The sequence below is a fragment of the Stegostoma tigrinum genome, chromosome 18 (genome assembly GCF_030684315.1).
Source record: "Stegostoma tigrinum isolate sSteTig4 chromosome 18, sSteTig4.hap1, whole genome shotgun sequence".
Classification (NCBI taxonomy): Eukaryota; Metazoa; Chordata; class Chondrichthyes; order Orectolobiformes; family Stegostomatidae; genus Stegostoma; species Stegostoma tigrinum.
The window spans coordinates 372,426-384,432 of NC_081371.1; the positions used below are offsets into that span (position 1 = coordinate 372,426).

General features: G+C 42.3%; 1 protein-coding gene and 1 long non-coding RNA gene across 4 annotated transcripts in view; one reads left to right on the forward strand and one right to left on the reverse strand.

The window, feature by feature from the left end:
• Nucleotides 1-7,571, forward strand: part of ccdc77 (coiled-coil domain containing 77) — a 97,140-nt gene extending 89,569 nt beyond the window's left edge. For all 3 annotated transcript variants that reach the window (XM_048549594.2, XM_048549595.2, XM_059652255.1), the window contains one exon: nucleotides 5,257-7,571. In XM_048549594.2, coding sequence (XP_048405551.1) covers nucleotides 5,257-5,403 — 147 coding nt within the window. In that variant the 3' untranslated portion in view covers nucleotides 5,404-7,571. The remainder of the gene's footprint in view (nucleotides 1-5,256) is intronic.
• LOC125461144 (uncharacterized) lies at nucleotides 4,225-10,256 on the reverse strand. The gene is made up of 3 exons (XR_007249412.2): nucleotides 10,153-10,256; nucleotides 5,244-5,355; nucleotides 4,225-4,619 (listed from the first exon to the last, which is right to left on the reverse strand). It is a non-coding gene; the product is annotated as an uncharacterized LOC125461144 (long non-coding RNA).
• Nucleotides 10,257-12,007: the final 1,751 nt, after the last annotated feature.

Consider the following 12,007-nt stretch of genomic DNA (forward strand, 5'->3'; position numbering starts at 1 on the left):
GTCAGAGGCAGGTTCTTTACGCAGAGAGTTGTGAGAGCATGGAATGCGTTGCCAGCAGCAGTTGTGGAAGCAAGGTCATTGGGGTCATTTAAGAGACTGCTGGACATGCATATGGTCACAGAAATTTGAGGGTGCATCCATGAGGATCAATGGTCGGCACAACATTGTGGGCTGAAGGGCCTGTTCTGTGCTGTACTGTTCTATGTTCTATGTTCTATGTTCTAAGGTGATGGCCTAGTGGATTATTGGTAGACTATTAATCCAGAAACTAAGATAAAGTTCTAGAAATCTGGATTTGAATCCTCCATGGTTGATGGTCCTGGATAGTATCGAGCTTCTTGAGTGCTTTTAGAACTGCAACCGTTCAGGCAAGTGGAGAATATTCCATCACACTCCTGACTTGTGCCTTGTAAATGACGGACAGGCTTAGGTATGAGCTACTTGCTGCAGTTTTCCTAGCCTCTGACCTGCTGTAGAAGCCAATGTGATCATTTGCTGAGTCTAATTGAGTTTCTGGTCAATGGTAACCTCCAGGATTTTGGTAGCAGGGATTCAGTAATGGTAACACCATTGAATGTCAAGGGTCGGTGGTTAGATTGTCTCCTATTGGTGATGGTCATTGCCTGCCATTTGTGTGGCATGGCTGTTACTTGCCACTTGTCAACCCAAGTCTGGATATTGACCAGATCCTGTTGCACTTGAACATGCAGTGCTTCAGCATTGGAGGGGTTGCAAATTATGCTAACATTGTACAATCATAAGTGAACATCCCCACCTCTGACTTTATGATGAAGGAAATGTCATTGATGAAGCAGTTGAATTTGGTTGGGTCCAGGATACTACCCTGAGTAACGCCTGCAGAGATGCCCTGGAGCTGAGATGGCTGACCTTGAGCCATCACAACCATGTTTCAATGTGCGAAATATGACTCCAAACATTGGAGTGTTTACCCCTTGATATCCATTGAAACACAGTTTTGCTTGGACTCCTTGATGTCACACTCAGTTGAATGCAGCCTTGATGTCAAGGGCAGTCACTCTCACCTCATCTGTGGAGTTCAGCTCTTTTGTCCATGTTTAAATCCCTGTGATTAGAAGCAGAGTGGCCTTGGCAGAGTCCAAACTGGGTGTCACTGAGTTTATTATTGCTGATGATGATGACGACACCTTACGTCATTTTACTGACAATCAAGAGTAGGCAGTCGTTGGAAGGGTTGCTTTTGTCCTTCCTTTTCTGTACACCTCATAGCTTGGCAATTTTCTGTATTGTCAGAAAGCTGCCAGTACTATAGCTGTACTGGAAGAGCTTGTCTAGGTGAGTGGCAAGTTCTGGAACACACATCTTCACTACTACTGCCGAATATTGTCATGACCCGTAGTCTTTGCAGCGTCCAGTTTCTGGGATACTTCTTCTTGCTATTTCTTGATAGAGAATAGAATAGCATCTTATTGTTATTTCTATTTTATTCATATATAAAGAGCAAGGATAACTAGAGAAAGGATTGGCCCACTTACGGACAAGGAAGGAAAGTTATTCGCTGATTCAGAGAAAATGGGTGACATTCTTAATGAGTACTTTGCATCGGTATTCACCAAGGAGAGAGACATGACGGATCTTAAGGTTAGGGATAGATGTTTGCTTACTCTAGGTCAAGTTGACATAAGGAAGGAGGAAGTGTTAGGTATCCTAAAAGACATTAAGGTGGACAAGCCCCCAGGTCCGGATGGGATCTATCCCAGGTTTTTGAGGGAAGCGAGAGAGGAAATAGCCGGGGCCATATCAGATATCTTTGCAGCATCCTTAGACACAGGTGAGGTCCCAGAGGACTGGAGACTTGCTAATGTTGTCCCTTGTTTAAGAAGGGCAGCAAGGATAATCCAGGTAATTATCGACCGATGAGCCTGACGTCAATAGTAGGGACGCTACTGGAGAAGATACTGAGGGATAGGATCTATTCCCATTTGGAAGAAAATGAGCTTGTCAGTGATAGGCAACGTGGTTTTGTGCATGGATGGTCACGTCTTACCAACTTAATAGAACTCTTTGAGGACATGAAAAAGTTGATTGACGGAAAGGCTGTAGATGTCATACACATGGACTTCAGTAAGGCGTTTGATAAGGTTCCCCATGGCAGACTGATGGAAAAAATGAAGTCACATGGGGTCCAGGGTGTGCTAGCTAGATGGATAAAAATTGGCTAGGCAACAGGAGACAGAGAGTAGTAGTGGAAGGGAGCTTCTCAAATTGGAGACCTGTGACCAGTGGTGTTCCACAGGGATCTGTGCTGGGACCACTGTTGTTTGTGATATATGTAAATGATCTGGAGGAAGGTGTAGGTGGTCTGATCAGCAAGTTTGCTGATGACGCTAAGATTGGTGGAGTAGCTGATAGTGAAGGGGACTGTCAGAGATTATAGCAGAATATAGATAGACTGGAGAGTGTGGCAGATAAATGGCAGATGGAGTTCAATCCGGGCAAATGCGAGGTGATGCATTTTGGAAGATCAAATTCAAGGGCGAACTGTACAGTAAATGGAAAAGTCCTAGGGAAAATTGATGAACAGAGAGATCTGGGTGTTTAGGTCCATTGTTCCTGAAGGTGACAACGCAGGTCAATAGGGTGGTCAAAAAGGCATATGGCATGCTTTCCTTCATTGGGCAGAGTATTGAGTACAAGAGTTGGCAGGTCATGTTGCAGTTATATTGGACAGTTATATTGTGTACAGTTCTGGTCGCCACATTTCCAAAAGGATGTGGATGCTTTGGAGAGGGTGCAGAGGAGGTTCACCAGGATGTTGCCTGGTATGGAGGGTGCTAGCTATGAAGAGAGGTTGAGTAGATTAGGATTATTTTCATTAGAAAGACGGAGATTGAGGGGGTACCTGATTGAGGTCTGCAAAAATCATAAGGGGTATAGACAGGGTGGATAGCAAAAAGCTTTTTCCCAGAGTGTGGGACTCAATTACAAGGGGTCATGAGTTCATAGTGAGAGGAGGAAAGTTTAAGGGAGACATGCGTGGAAAGTTCTTTACACAGAAGGTGGTGGGTGCCTGGAATGCGTTGCCAGCGGAGGTGGTAGATGCAGACACGTTAGTGTCCTGTAAGATATATTTGGACAGGTACATGAATGGGCAGGGAGCAAATGGACACAGACCGTTAGCAAATAGATGACAGGTTAGACAGAGGATCTTGGTCGGCGCAGGCTTGGAGGACCGTAGGGCCTGTTCCTGTGCTGTAGGTTTCTTTGTTCTTTGTTCTTTCCAAAAAAAAAGTGAAAAGTATTCTGAGTCGCCATACCATGGCACCTAAATAAATGTCAGATGTCCTAAATAAGAAAGTGAAAGCAAAAGTTCAACACAGTTCAATTAATGACTCCTGGGTTCAGCATACACTGAAAACTAGACTGAAACCACTCCATAATGCTGAAATGAGACCTCCATGCCGCGACTTGACCTCCATGCTGGAAAGTTGGAAGACCTGGAAGCCACGTCCAAAGCAAGGACAAACCTCGTTCCAGTACTAGACCTTCTGCTGGGGAGGATAGATGATGGAGTTCCATGAGTGTCAGTGCTGGGACTGCTGCATTTTTCAACATCTATGAAAGACTTGGACTAAAGACTAAAATTTCAAAATTTGCCAATGATGCCATTGCAAGTAGTGAAGGTGTGTGAACAGACAAATGGAAGATGGATTTTAATGGAGACAAGTCTGAAATGATGGCTTTTAGCAGTTCCAGGAGAGTTAAGGTAACACATGCAGGGACAGACTACCTGCAAGTCAATATGCATAAATATTTGAAGGTGGCATGATGTATTGAGAAAGTAGTTAGCAAAACTTAGAGAATTTTGAGCTTCATAAATAGAGGTGTTTAATACGAAAGGAAAATTGTGTTAATTTTTTATAGAGCTTTGTTTAGGCCAATTCTAATATTTTAGGAAGGATGCAAGAGCCCTTGAGAGAATACAGAGAAGATTTACTAGAATGTTTCCAGTGATAAGGGACTTTAGCTGTAGGGTAGATTGGAGAAGTTAGGGTCTTTCTCCTTGGAGCAAAGGGAATTGAGGGGAGATTTAAGAGGCGTTCAAGATTATGATGAATGTAGGTAAAGTAGACCAGGGCTGTTCCCATAAATGTTTTTGTTTATTTCATTCAGGCAGGCGTCTTAGTTGGCATGTATTGCCCAGCCCTAGTTGTCATTGAGAATGTGGTGAGTTGCCATCTTGAACCACTACTGTCTTCTTGATGCAGGTGCACTCAATGATGTAGGGAGAGAGGTCCAGAATCTTGACCTCGTGACAATGAGGAAACAACAATCTGTCTCCAAGTTTGGATGATGAGTTGCCAAAGAAGAACTTGTAGCTGATAATGTCCTCATGTATTTGTTGCCATTGTCCTTCTCGATGGCACAGGTCATGGATTTGGGAGATGCTGTCTCAGCAGCCTTGGTGAACTTCCAATGTGCTTTATGCATCAGTGCTTTATTCAGTCAATGTTGTAGGTAGTGAATGATGCTAATCAAACGGATCGTTTTCGCATGGATAGCGTCAAGCTTACTGAGTGTTGTTGCAGCTATGCTTGTCCAGGCCAGCGGGGAGTATTCCATCACTCTTCTGGCTTGTGCTTTGAAGACGATGGAGACAAGAGGTGAGTTACTCAATGCAAGATTCCTAGTTTCTGACTTCCGCTTTAGCCACAGTATCTTATTTCAGCTAGCCCAGTTCAGTATCTCATCAATAGTAATCCCCAAGATGTTGATTAAAGGAGATTCAGTGATAATGTCATTGAATGCCAAGGAGCACACCGTTGTAGTTTTAGACTACAACAAAAAGTGCAGCAAGTTAGAATTGATGTCCCTGTTATAGAGGGTATGTGATTCTAATTTACTGCTCAAATTTTAACAAAAATCGAAACCTAAAAGTTAACTTTACTGCAAGGTGAAGGGAAACTAAAGCTGCAGAACACAGTAGATTTGAAAAACGCAAGATCTGGTTACCATCCAATAATGAATTAAATTTTCTGCTATCTCAATTATTGGTTATTTGTATATGTTTGCTAATTACACCATACTTTAGCGTCACTTGAGAAGTAGAAATGCTGATTTTTTTTTTCTCCCTATAATTTCAAGCTTCTGCAATTTTGTTGACCTGACCCCCTCTCATTTCTTATTCAGATGATTGATCCACTCTCTCCTTGATTCAGCATTCTTTTCCGCTGAATTATAGTTTATTTTATGGGTATTTTTACCTTCTCTCTGCAGGTAACAATTGGAATCGGGCCTGACCAGGATCTTGCTATCCTTCATGAAGTGCGTCGAACAGTCAGCCAATCAAGGCATATCCAAGGAGAGCTTAAGAATCTGAAGGCAAAGATTTATGGCTTAGAAAATCAGTTACGATTTGGCTAACATTATCACAATGAGAGTTCACCACAATGTTTAAGTGTGTGGTCTGGCTGTGTCAGCAGCAGTAAAGTGATCCACCGTTGGACAAGATTTATTTGTAGCCAAATAATACAATGGCTTCTGCCAGCGTTGCAGCGAGACAGAAAAGTGCGTGTCATGTCCCACTTTGTTCTTTAAACATGAGTCAAGGATTGCTTACAATTGTTCGAATGTTTAGTCAAGCTTGTTAAACTTCACTTAATTTCTTCTTGTTTTTTTTTGTCCATTCCCATAACTGTTGTGAGTTAAAGCAATTTTCCAGGACATTCAATGGAGATACTTTAGTTTTCCCTGAACTACAACTCTCCACATAAAACAAAAGCCTGGCAGCATCTATGGAGAGAGAGCAAAATCAATGTTTGCACTTCAAGTTCAATATGATATTCTGCAGGTTCTGGACGCAAAATGGTAATTCTGTCTCCCTCCCTGCACAGGCCAGTTGAGATTTTCCAGTACTAAGTATTTTTATTTCTGATTTCCATCATTTGTAATATTTTGTTTTTATTTACAGCAGCATTCAAGATTGATGTTTGGTGTGAAGATTTTGTGTTTGTTGATTTGAGATGTCTTTAATTTGCTTGGTGGTGTTACATGATTAGTCTCAAGTCAGCTGACTTCCACACAATGTGGTACAAAGGCTGCAAACTCCTGGTGTGCAAGCAGGGTCCTGTTCATGTTGAGTTGGAGCAGGCAGCCGTTGGATTTGAAGATGGAGCGGGGCAGCTGTTGGATTTGAGGATAGAGCGGGGCAGACATTGGGTTTGAGGATGGAGTGGGGTCTTGCTGGTGTATGGGATTGAAGCAGGACTCCACTAGGGTCCTGTTACCGTTAGTATGCTTTCAGTTACCATTATCAGTCCCAGAACACTGAATCTAGTTCAGTCCCTAAAATGTTCCCATTCTGATGAAGTAGTTCAGCCCAGATTGGAAACTGAGCTACACTTCAAAATGTGTGACTTAACACCACACTGGAGTAAATGCATTCATCCACTAAAAAAGAAAGGCAATTTTACATTTAACAAAAAGTATCACTTAAAAAGCCACTGAGTTGTTAGGAAAGCATCTGTTTGCAGCAGAATTTGCTGATTGATTGGTGCACAAACCTTCCATATCATGTCAGTCTCAGCATAAAGCGGGGGTTGCCTGCAGTGGAGTTTTCTCTTCTCACAACTTGAACAGGAGCACAGGCTTTTAAGGCCTCAAAACTAGTGCTGTGAAGCTTAGTGCATAGTGAAATACTACTCTCTGCGCCTATCATGTCTCCATCTCGGTATGTTTCGAAGGAAAGGGTGATATTTTCTGATAAAGTGTATATGCTGGAAATTTCCATTTATGTGTGCAAATAAGGTACCTTGGAAAGTGACACTGTACCCCTGGTGCCAATTTGATTGAAAGCTGTTTCAGTATTAATGATGATGGAAGGTGCAGTTTACCTTAGAATAGTGTGTTGTCAGAATTTAATTGATTTCAGTTGAAATGAATGTAATAGACTGGGTGCAGCTTTGTGATTGTGTTCATTAATTTGAGGGAGCTGAATATGCATTTGGCAAGTGAAGCAGTTTTGAGAATAAAGGTTGGTACATGCTGCAAACTATAGACTTGAACGATGCTTCTTTACTTATCCCATAATACTGCTGTGCTCTGAATTATGTGATTTTGTGATTGGTCGCACTGATTCAACACATTAGTATATTCAAGTGGCAGGAGGAAAAAGTGGTGCCTCTGTACTTGTGACCATGTAAAGTCAGTGTCATTGTGGTTCAACTGTTGGTACTTCTCTCCCCCAGATGAAAGTTTGTTGTTTGAGCCTTGGCTGACATTGCATTTTTGAAGTTGTCCACAAGAATGAAAAGCGGGATCCTAACATTATGTTCAGGTGGATACAAAAAATTCAGTGACACTGCTCAAATATAAGTAGTCCTCATTATTTAGAAATAAAAACTGACACCACCAGCAATTGAAAAATTCATTATTCATCTTATTGCTGTTTACACAAATGTTTGTGTGCAAATTCTGTTTGCTAAGTTAGCGTGAAAAGTAATTCTTTGGGTTTCCCTCGGCTTGTTGAAAGATACTGTATTTCTTTTGATATTCAGTTTTGGAGTACCAAATAAAGTTTTTTTTCAACATTATTTGTGGTTTAAATCTCATTTTGGGATTTTACATCTTATGTACAAATGTCTATGTCTTATTAAGTTTAATTCTTTTTGTTATCTCAAAAATAAAATTAAGACATTTCAACTTGATTAGAGTTACAAGCCTGACACCCCTCAGCCTCTTGTGATACATAAAGGCCTTCAAAGTCAGTATTGGTCAACTAATCTTCTGTCTGAAACATGGATCTGAGTAGATGAGGGGGCCATTCAGAACACATTCTGGTTGATGCCTAACCAAAGCTTTATACATGCCTATATAATTGTCCTAGAACTCCAATGTAATGCACAGCATGCAAAGTAATTCATTCATTCACTGAAAACAACAAATGCTGGAGTTCACAGTGGGTCAGACGGCATCCATGGAGAGAGACCAAGCTAACATTTCGCATCTAGATGGCTCTTCATCAGAGCTGAAGTGATATGTGGAGGAGACTGCATTTATGCAATAATTTGGCGAGGGGCAGTAGGTTGTCAGGTGCCACTGGAGAAAAGACGTTGATAGTTCAAATTAAGTGATAGGAATGTGAGAATGCAGAACAATGGTGTGACTAACTGTCAGACTTGAAAGGGTGGGGAAGAGGAGAGAGGACATGAATACAGATTGGAACAAGCTAAACAAAGGGGAATAAATGGGAATTGTTTCACAATTTGAAGGTGTTGAACTCAATAAATATTAAGTGCAGAAGGTGAAATTTGCACTTAATCTGAAGATGAGATGAGGGCAGTACAGTGGCCCAGTGGTTAGCACTGCTGCCTCACAGCACCAGGAACCCAAGTTCAATTCCACCTCCGGGCGAATATATATGGAGTCTAGCTCTATACGTTTATTGATGGCTTTTGTAATGCAGTACCAGGCTTCTAGGAATTCCCACGCTTGTCTCTGCTTTGCCTGGCTCAGAATCCTGATGTTGCCTTAATCGAATTGATGTTTCTCCTTGTCCATGTGGATGGAGATGAGAGAGTATTGGTCATTTTTTTTTGCCAATTGATGTTTGTGTACTCTTGTGATTAATTTTCTCCCTGTCTATCCAAAGTGATGTTTGTCACAGTCTCCACGTGGAATCTTGTATATGACTTTGGTCCTGTCCAAAGTGGGTCGTGGATCTTTGATCCAGGTGAGCAGTTGGCGTAGGGTTTTTTTTAGATTAGATTCCCTACAGCGTGGAAACAGACCCTTTGGCCCAACAAGTCCACACAGCCCGTTGGAGCATCCCACCCAGACCCATCCCCCTATAACCCACACACCCCTGAACACTCTGAGCAATTTAGCATGGCCAACCCACCTAGCCTGCATATCTTTGGACTGTGGGAGGAAACCAGAGCACCCAGAGGAAACCCACGCAGACACGGGGAGAATGTGCAAACTCCGCACAGACAGTCGCCAGAAGCTGGAATCGAACCTGGCTCCCTGGTGCTGTGAGGCTGCAGCGCTAACCACTGAGCCACCGTGTCACCCCTGATGTGGGTTTGTGTGCTACTGTGATGCCCAGTGGACGTAGGAGTCTCGAGGTCAGTTCAGATGTGTTCCTGATGTAAGGTAGTGTGATGAGTGTGTCGGGGTGTGTAGTATCTTCCTGGTGTCATGCGTGTGATAGACATCTTCTTACTTAATTTTTTGGTTATCCATTGTCCTTGAATACTTGGAAGAGGTACTCTTCTTTTTGACGTAGTTCTGTGCAGCTGCAGCGTGTTGTTGCGCATTTAAATAATGTTCTCCCACAACTTTGTGTGTGTTAGGGTGGTTGCTGCTGAAATTCTGTACTTGATCAGTGTGCATGGCTTTCTTGTGTACCTTAGGAATTCCCGCTTTGTCCTGCATTCCACCATGATGTCCAGGAATGGGAGCTGTTTGTTCTCCTCTTCTCTGGTGAATCTGAGTCCAGTGAAGGGGTTAAAATTGTATCAGAGATAATAGGAACCGCAGATGCTGGAGAATCTGAGATAACAAAGTGTGGAGCTGGATGAACACAGCAGGCCAAGCAGCATCTCAGGAGCAGGAAAGCTGACATTTTGGGCTTAGACCCTTCTTCAGAAAATTCAGACTTCAACTCTGTTTCCGTCTACACAGATATTGCCAGATCTGCTGTGTTCCTACAGTTTTAGCAAGTTAAGCATTATTACTGGATGATCATAAGATATGATCAGAATTGGGCCTGAGATAACAAAGTGTAGAGCTGGATAAACACATCTGATGAAGGGTCTAGGCCCGAAACGTCACCTTTTGTGCTCCTAAGATGTTGCTTGGCCTGCTGTGTTCATCCAGCTCTACCCCTTGTTATCGTGGTGAAGGGGTTGTTTGGTCCGTTTAAAAATGATGACAGTGTCGTCCATGTAGCATATCCACAGTTTTGTTTGGATTAGCAGAAGGGCCATACTTTCAAGTCTCTGCATCATCGCTTTCCTGTTCCTCTGATGCTGCCTGGCCTACTGTGTTCTTCTAGCTCCACACCTTGTTATCCCAAGAATTAACTCTAGCCTTCTCTTAGATTTTCATCATCAACACAAAATACAGCTGGCCTCACATTGGCTAAAATTCACTGCAGGGCAAAGTGCTTACCTGTTCGTTAACGTGTTGCTGTCGTGTCTAATATTGCACTACTTCTTATTTGCTTCACAATTCAGTCCTTTTTGGATTGTGTAAGACAATTTCTCTAACTTGTTGAGCGGGTTTATTCATAAAAAGGAGCTGCCAGTATAAAGATCCCAACACCCAGGAGCCTGAAATATCCTCAACAAACCAGTCTTACAACCTGATTACATCAACACAAGGGACAGGACAGCCTTGTTGTTCAGTATAATAACATCTGCATGACAAATAAACATCCAGGTAAAAATAGAGACTGAATACACCATGCAGATATATTTATACTAGATTGTGTTGTCTCAGCACAGTGACTGAGCAGAACTTGTAACCTGAAAAAATTATGGTCTCGGATCTCAATAATGACTGCCTCCCAAAAAGCATCTAGCAGTCTTCGTTGATAGTAGGAACTGCCGTTGCTGGAGAATCTGAGATAACATTTCTGAAGAAGGGTCTTGGCCTGAAACATCAGCTTTCCTGCTCCTCTGATGCAACTTGGCCTGCTGTGTTCATCCAGCTCTACACTTTGTTATCTCAGCGATCTCCATTTGTGGGATTGGCAAATGACCTTGTTGGTGTGACTGGAGAGAATATACAAGATCATCTGGGGGAGGAACTTCAGTTTACCAGGCTTTCATTGAAAAACCAGTATAATCACATACAACCATGCTGACTGGTCTGCAAACCGGATGAGAACACAGGATAGGGTATTCAAGTGGGCCGGCTTAATGTAATTGGATAGGTTTAAAGGTTGCACTTATGCTTAACTCAATCTCCTGAGGGTTCCGGTCTTCATCCACTATTCCTGAAATGTCACCATCAATTTGTCTGATATTGCAGAACAACCAACTTCCTATTGAATCACTTAACCAACCAGATGTCATAGGATGCAAGAGAACTTGAGTAAGTAGAAGTTCCCACTTTCCTGGATCACCCCCGCCAGTGGTGCAGTTTTTTTTTGTCCCTATTATCCAGTCCTGTTGCAATCTGTTAACCTTCTCCAGCATCTGCAGTTCCCATTATCACAAATCTTCCCTGAGTCTTCTTTTGGTCCAAGCAGAAGAGCTTCAGCTTCTTGAATCTAACCTTCATAAGCAAAATCCCTCATTTCTGGAACCATTACATTAAATCTCCTCTGCCCCATCTCAAGGAGTCTTGCATCCTTTCTAAAGCAGTGAACTTACCCGTTGCTTCTTCACTCAGATCCATTAAATATGATCTTCCTTTGACAGATTTATAGTGGCTCTTTCTGATCAGCTGAACTTGCCGAAGGTATCTTAGCGTGGTCTTAATTCAATACTCTAGCAATTTCTCATCAATGTTTAGGCTAAATGCCTATGTTTTCCTGTTTACCCTTTCTACATTTATGTGGAAGAGTGATATGAACTTCTAATTAATGATATGTTGCAAAAACTAATAGAAGCTTGGAAAATTACAGCCAGGACATCTGGAATGTGCTCTGCTACTTCCTTTAAAATGTTAGAATGAAAACCATGCAGTCCTGCCATTATATTTATTTCTGTTGTATTTGTTCCATGTGCCATAATGTCAACCACTTATAGCTTGTGGTTCAGATAGTTTGCTGACACCATCCTCCTTCCTTGGCTAGATTTGAAGGACTAGATGGTCAAGAAAAATCATCTGCAAGTTTTGCCAAAAAAAAGGCTCCTGTTTTTAACAATATCTCGTTTGGTGGCCAGATAGCCCATGGCCTAAACGGCTATGTCCGAAACTAAAATGGGCAACATTTGACCAGCCAAGCCCAATGGAACTTTCAGGACAGGTCAAGTACAAAGCATCCACACAGGACAAAGGCAGGCAAGGACAAGCC